The 7,094-nt window shown below is 38.3% G+C and overlaps 1 protein-coding gene across 11 annotated transcripts in view; it reads right to left on the bottom strand.

Annotated features, from left to right (window-relative positions):
- Nucleotides 1-1,949: 1,949 nt before the first annotated feature.
- Nucleotides 1,950-7,094, bottom strand: part of LOC413968 (dystrophin, isoforms A/C/F/G/H) — a 413,776-nt gene continuing 408,631 nt past the window's right edge. For 8 of the 11 annotated variants that reach the window (XM_026446488.1, XM_026446494.1, XM_026446504.1 and 5 more), the window contains 9 exons: nucleotides 6,821-6,957; nucleotides 6,369-6,573; nucleotides 6,174-6,283; nucleotides 5,769-6,096; nucleotides 5,540-5,651; nucleotides 4,804-5,442; nucleotides 4,463-4,577; nucleotides 3,995-4,102; nucleotides 1,950-3,266 (listed from right to left, as the gene is read on the bottom strand). In XM_026446488.1, coding sequence (XP_026302273.1) covers nucleotides 3,166-3,266; nucleotides 3,995-4,102; nucleotides 4,463-4,577; nucleotides 4,804-5,442; nucleotides 5,540-5,651; nucleotides 5,769-6,096; nucleotides 6,174-6,283; nucleotides 6,369-6,573; nucleotides 6,821-6,957 — 1,855 coding nt within the window. In that variant the 3' untranslated portion in view covers nucleotides 1,950-3,165. Of the gene's footprint in view, nucleotides 3,267-3,821; nucleotides 3,834-3,994; nucleotides 4,103-4,462; nucleotides 4,578-4,803; nucleotides 5,443-5,539; nucleotides 5,652-5,768; nucleotides 6,097-6,173; nucleotides 6,284-6,368; nucleotides 6,574-6,820; nucleotides 6,958-7,094 lie in introns of all 11 variants that reach the window. The other 3 variants (XM_026446499.1, XM_026446492.1, XM_026446500.1) reach the window with 3 other exon arrangements.

Here is a 7,094-nt window from a genome sequence, read left to right as displayed (position 1 = left end):
ACCAAATACAAATCATCGCGTTGCTAAATTTTATCCTTTCTTTAAATATAGAAATATAATCTTTGGAAGAAAAATCGTTAACGATTATCTGAATATTATTTTCCTATTTTCAACAAATGGAAATTTGTTACTTTTTTCTTCTTCTTCACAAGATGAAACGATTACGAAAACGCGAAAATTGATTTTGTACAAGATTAAACGTTATGCGTTTCATTCGGTAATCGGTATGCAATGAAAACGTGCCATAATAGGGAACAGTTACGCTCGACCTTCTCCGATCTTAACGTACACTAAATTTTCTGCTTACGTATTTTCGTATACGTGTCACGTATCGATGACTCAATCGACTGTACTCGAAGACCGGCTAACGTATGATTTACACAGGCATCATGAGCCCGCAGAATTTCTTCGTTAAGTGGTTTGCCAACATCTTTCGAAATTAAATTTATCGCGAATTAAAATAAAAAAAAAAGAAAGAAAGAAAATGTACGAATAAATAATTCCAAGTAATAAAATTTCCATTTTTTTTATTATTTCTACAAATCGGTGAAACAAATTGAATCTATTTATTTTAAATTATCCTAAAAAAAAACGCGTGATAAAACGAAATTGAAATTTCCATGAAATTCGAAGATATTACGAAGTGAATTCCGTTATAATTGCGAACGAAAGGACTGGAATAATGCGCTTCTTCGTGAGAAGAAGCGCGAGAGCCGGGCGAAAGATTCGAGTCTCACCTGGATGTTACGCCACTGCGTGGGACGATACACAGTGCAGTCGAGCGATGCACCAAGGTCGAGGCCATCTATGCCATTACCTGAGAGTGCATCTTGGCTCGTGTGTAAGTGCGTGTGTGCGCCAACAACACGCGTTGCGTGCACACGTTAGCCGCACGCGAACCAGTGTTAAGTGCAAAGACCTCCCCTCGCGTGTTTCAGGAATATGTACTCGTTAATTTGACGAGCGTAACTTTGCGCGGCTCACCGTGCAATTTTCCCGACGAAACCGCTATTTTATTTCTATTAGTTTCTCGCCTTTATCCGAGAAAACAAATATTACGATTACGTGTAATTTTTTTTCAAAGGTATTTTTTTAAAAAGATCACGCAGATCCTTTAATCTTTATTCATTTTTCTTTTTCTTTTCGAAAATCATCTTTTTCTTTTTCGAACGTCGAGAGGGACAGAGGCAGATGAAATAAATATCCACACAGAATTATATTTCTTCCTTTCGACGATTTGATTCTTTTTTTAACACGATACGTATTTCGTTAGACTTCGGGTATTTGTCGAATAAGCATAAATATTGGAACGATGCAATCTACGTGGAAAATCTTGATGATACTACTGGAATTCGATTCAAGAGAATTTTTTTTTTATTTTTCTTTTTAGTTTACGAGTATATCGAGCATTGTATTTTTATTAAAATAATGATTCAACAGAGATATAGATATTTATTTTTTTTCTGTAGATCCGTGGGCGATAAGATACGATATATTATATATTTTTTCCATTATTTTTCAGCATCATCTTTCGATTTTACTTTACCGCAGCGTCACGCATATCGAGTGCAATCATGTCTGACCATTCGATCCTTTCTTTCTTGTCGATTCACTTACGGTTTCCTTCGAAGGATGATTAAAACCGGATCGAATGGAAACCAGTCAAGGTAACGTCCTTGCGATCCGGATGGTCTGTCGGCAAAGAAATTCGGTATCTCGAGTATTCATCGATCAATCTGCCAATAATTAATTTTCCTTATTTCAAGTTTTCGAGTTTGGTTATCAAAATGTTTGAAATTTATCGTCTTCGTTTATTTTTTAATTTCTTTTATCTCGTTCTATTTTATTTACATTTATTAATTTTCAACGAGAAACTTCTATTCACGATTAAAAAAACATTTATATTTGGACGCAAAAGCGATTTTTTAGAATAATAGAAAACGAGAGGATTATTTTCTAGACAACTTTATTACATATCAGAATACAGCCTACAGTTTGTAAATTAGATGCTTATCGATATACTCTTAAATATAAGTAACATCCGGCAGGCTTAAATAAGAGACATTGCCATCTAAAATTCATTAAAAAATATGAAAAAACGATCGTAACCGGATAAAAAATAAATTTGAAAGTCATAATGCACATTGCTTCGCCTTTATTATTGATTACAAAAAGTCCTCAGCGTGTACGTGTTTGTAACGTGTGTTGTTTCATGTATATATATATATATAGATATATATATGCATATGCATATATATATTTCATTCATTTATTTATATATGTATATGTATATGTATGATATGCATGTACGTGTGTGTATCGTGTAACGTAACGGTGTATCATCGTGTATCGATGTAAAGTTCCGTATTTGCAGAAGTACGGGAAGATACCAGGTATTATCATACCCTCTGCTCTCTTCCTTCTTTCTTAATTTCTCTCTTCGCTTCTTTTTCTTTTTTTTTTTTTTAACGTGTCATCTAAAATCGCATAACATGTACAACGTGTATGTTATTTAATGTCAAGGAAGAGCCCGTGGCAGTGAACAGAATGGGTATGTAAATGTAATCTACGATCTAGAATAGAGTACGTGATTTAATACATTGCTTTTGCATGCATTGTTAATGATATTTCCGTTCGTTTAATTTTCTTATAATCGTTACATTTCACCATCATCTTTATTTCATCACTTCCATAATAATTTTTCTGTTTTTACTTCAACTAAGTAAGCATATATAACAACTTTTTCTCCTCTTGCCCTTTATTTTCTGATACGATTATTCCTTCTCAATGATATGACGTGTCAAATATGTAATAAAGTTACTCAGGGCGCCGCCAAAGCCAAACCATAATCATTTTAGTCAATATAATTTAGCTATACAATTGTATATATCAAAACTTATAAAATACCCAAAACCACTATGGCAGCTAACCCTGACCCTGCATTTTTGCATGATATTTTATTTTCCCCCTTTTTGATATGCGTTCAGAGCCATGCATTGGTCATTGATTTAAAACATTTAAAAGTTCGTGGATCTCGCGTGCGTGTATTATGTATATGTGCGTGACCAATCGAGTCGGTCTCTCTTTTTTTCCCTTGTCGTTCGTTCTCATCGATATCGTTGAAACGCAAGGCAAAATCCTCGATTAGAATAGTGATAATAATCGTTATTTGAAAGCCGGTGGTGGTGCCCTTTGTCCGTTCGTTTTCGACAAGTCCTCACTGGTCATCACCGTCACCAGTTCACCCACTGCTTTCCCTAAGTCTCCTAAAAGAGAATATTTCAATTTAGTTTTTTGTTCTGAATTGAATTTCTATTCCTCTTTTTTGATATTTATAATATTGAACATCACCTTTCCTTCATAAAAACATTATCAATTCATATTTAAACATTTATACGTATCGATCCATCACATGCAGGTACAAATACATTGATGATTGATGGAAACATTGCCTGGCGGATAGATATTTGAGTTTGTGATCGTAGACATGGAGAAGCGACAAAAAAGAGCAGATAAAAAAGATAAAATATAAATAGGGATAATGTATAGGGTGGAATGTTGAGAAGATGAATCGAATATTTCTATCATTTTTGAAGATGTGAAATTATATATCTCTATTGATATCAAACGTTTAACTTCTTATTATATTTTTTTTTCACCCTATACATTTAAATACAATCAGATATTAAATTTCATCATATTAGCGAATGTACATTAATATTAAGCCACAAACGATTTTCCATCGAATAAGATTAGATGTATTTCAAGGGACAATGCGTATAAAAAAGAATGAGCGGGAAAAGAAGCATTGATAGTCTCACCTTACATCCATTCTGTGGCGTGAAAAACAGGAAAGCATGGTTATTGTTAAGCAGAAATGAGATCGTGCATAAGAAACGTTCGACATAGCAGATTTTTTTTTTTTGTAATTTTTGATTACGCTACATATAAAAAATAATCATACTGTGATTGACACACGAAGAATAGAACGAACCTGCCATGTGCAAGAGATTGCCCACGTTGTGGGCAACACTGTGAGAATGCGGTGGCGGTGGTGGCCTCTCTAAACTGCTCACTCTTCCCTCGTTCGAACCTCCACCACCTACGTTCATATACCCATACCAATAAGCTTTATGCTAATCTCTTTGGCACTTTGTGAAACGCTCATTAATATGCAGTTAGTATTTTAATAGCGTCAGAAATACCCTGCGCCCACTTATTTTGAATAATGAATATGACTCCGAGGCGTATGCGCCAGCATTGTGAATCATTTAAACTCCATTTATGGAATACGAAAAGATTTAATTTACGAGTAAAGAATATTTTTAAATTAAATAACAAACTGCAAAAAATTACAGATTTAAATAAGTTATTTGCGTAAATGATGATGCTGATTTCACCACTTCTACGAGTAATAAAGTAATTAATAATAATAACACAATAATATTGTTTTTTATTTTACCTGGGGAATCGTGATAATGTCCGTTCATTTTAGCAGGCGAATCAGTTGCCAATTGAGATGCTGTAACGCTTCGCGTTTGTAACGTGCCCGTCTTCGATGGCGAGGAAGCATTTGGCTGCAAAAGAACAAATGGAAGAAAAATAATCAATCATTTATAATGCTGCAAACTCTGTGTAATAAAATACGTTGAAATTTAAGAATACTTCCTAACTAAAGAGAGCTTTAAAGAGAGCTTTAAAGAAGCTTTTACCCTATCTATAAACCTATCATGATATAAATTTCACGTTACACGACTACTATCAGAGACAACTATCAAAGTCAACTTTGCAACTTAAACGCACCTCGTCCAAAAGTTGTCTGAGTCTCTGCAATTGAGCCTCCAGTTGACGATTATGATCCTCCAGTATTTGCATGCGCGCCTCTAATCTACCCTTGTGCTGTCTCAACAATTTCGCCTCGGCGATCATGTCGCAGTCAGGCTGTCGGTTGCCATGCCCGTCTTCCGGCGTCGAGCCCGGCGTCTGTTTCGAGCGCAATCGTTCGTATTCCGCTTGGAGTGTCGCGTTCTCTTCCTCCAGCTCGCGTATCATCGCTTCGAGCTCCTCTCTTTGCTCGGCATCGATCGCGGCCATCACCTGCACCGGGCTTCTCGGCACGTTCACGTTGTCGCCGCCGTTCAAGCTCTGGCAATAATGGGCGATCAGCTGATGCTCGTCATCGCTGTCCGGCGTCGAGTTGCTCCTTGTGCGCGACAGCTCGACCTCCGCCAACCGGGATGCGTACATCTCCAGCCGGGAGTGCATGTCCTGGCTGAGGGAGCTGTGCTGCGGCGACGGCGCAGGGCTTTCCAACGCGTCTCCCTCCAAAACGGTCTGCACCGGCAGATAACCGACCCTTGGATGCTTCTTGAAGTATCTCTTCGACTTGAATTTATTCCGAAGCGCCCTCGTAAAGTCGCGCACGTCCTCGCCAGATGTGGTCTACGAAATAAACGAGCGTTATTGTTTCGTATCGCGGAAGGGGACGTATAAAGAGAGGACGTATAATATAACGTATAAACGAAGCGTAAAGTTTTACCGCGGTGCAATATTCTTGCATCGGATGAGTCAACTTGTGGTTCTTCGCTTTCCTGCCTGAGAAGAAACAGTTCTGGCACATGTCGAAATTGAAGCATTTCAAGCAACGATACCTGCACAAAATTTGTAGAGTTGTGAAATATTGAAAATTTAACTCGTAATTGTTTCTTTAAATCTGTTTGATCGTTCGACGAGAGTAGAATGCAAAAGCACAATAAATAAATAAATACCTGAATCCAATAATGGGATACTCCTTGCATATGTTACATTTCGCTTGATGCTTTGCGCTCTCCGCGGCGGAGAGTCTATGAAGCACAGGCAGCCAGACCATACTCTGGGGCTCTTGTTGCAACCAGCTCAAAAAGTGAACCGCTTCTATTTCATTTTTGTCTTTTCCAGCCTTCTCGAAACAGCTGCGAACGCTCGGCTCGATGTTCGACCCGCCAAACGCCGCCACTTCTCCCAACTGCCTCGGCACTTGGATGCAGTCGTGCAACAATAAACCGAGCTTTCGTTGATCCACCAATCTGTTTGGATCAGCGATCAGCCGGAATAGATCTGGAATTTCCGTTACACGCACGCTTTACACACGCTTTTCCAAAAGAGATATTACAAGAGAATGGAATAATACTCACATCGATATTTTTCTTCCAAATGACCCTTGCACAACAGGACCAAACCAACTTTGAAGGAAAGCACGCGAATCTGACCGGTCCGTTGACTGAAATACGACAACGATAATTTACTAATCAACGATTTCGATCGATATTTCGTCAAACGGATATTAAAGCAACATTATGATTTATCTAATTGCGAACAATCGTGCTCACCTATCGTACACGTTGAGGAGCCAATTGATGGCCAAATCGATGCACAAGGGGACAGACACTTGCGTCGGGTTGTCCGCCGTTATCACTTCGTACAGGGACGTCAAGACTGTCACCATGTCGGGAATGTCGATCAGTTTGTCGTTTTGCGCCCGGAGCCCGTGCGAATCGAACTGCTCTAATGCGGTGGAAAGGCTCAACATGTCCACTGCAAACAAAAAGTAAAAAATAAATAAAAGATGAATAGATCGTAACATATCGGAGGTTGCAAATATATTATTTTATATTTCAAAGAATGAATTCGCCGAGCAAAACGGAATCATGCAAAAGATCAAATCCATCAACAACGACGACGATGGCCATGCGTCATCGTTGCATGGACACGTGATTAATCGAGAAAATTAACGACGATTAAGACACACACGATAAACAAATTAATTAAATATAATACTCACGGCACAATCGTTTCTGAACGGTGCGCAGTTTCATGGCGGTCCTGTACGCTGAAAATCGTACTTCGTTCAGATCCGCCAGCGAGGACATCAGCTCTATCATTTTCGGATGATCCCAATGGGTGGTCTCCGACTGATGGCTGCAAAATCGTCCACCACGTGGGATTAGACAAACCCAGATCCAAGAGATTAAGAGATTCAATGAAAATTTTCACGCAACAGCCACGGATCACACGAGAAAGGGGCAAGTTGGCAAAGTTTCTCGAAGAGAGAACTT

Source organism: Apis mellifera, linkage group LG1, assembly GCF_003254395.2.
Source record: "Apis mellifera strain DH4 linkage group LG1, Amel_HAv3.1, whole genome shotgun sequence".
Taxonomy (NCBI): domain Eukaryota; kingdom Metazoa; phylum Arthropoda; class Insecta; order Hymenoptera; family Apidae; genus Apis; species Apis mellifera.
The sequence above is the reverse complement of the archived record's forward strand: the minus strand, read 5'-3'. Positions and strand labels throughout refer to the sequence as shown.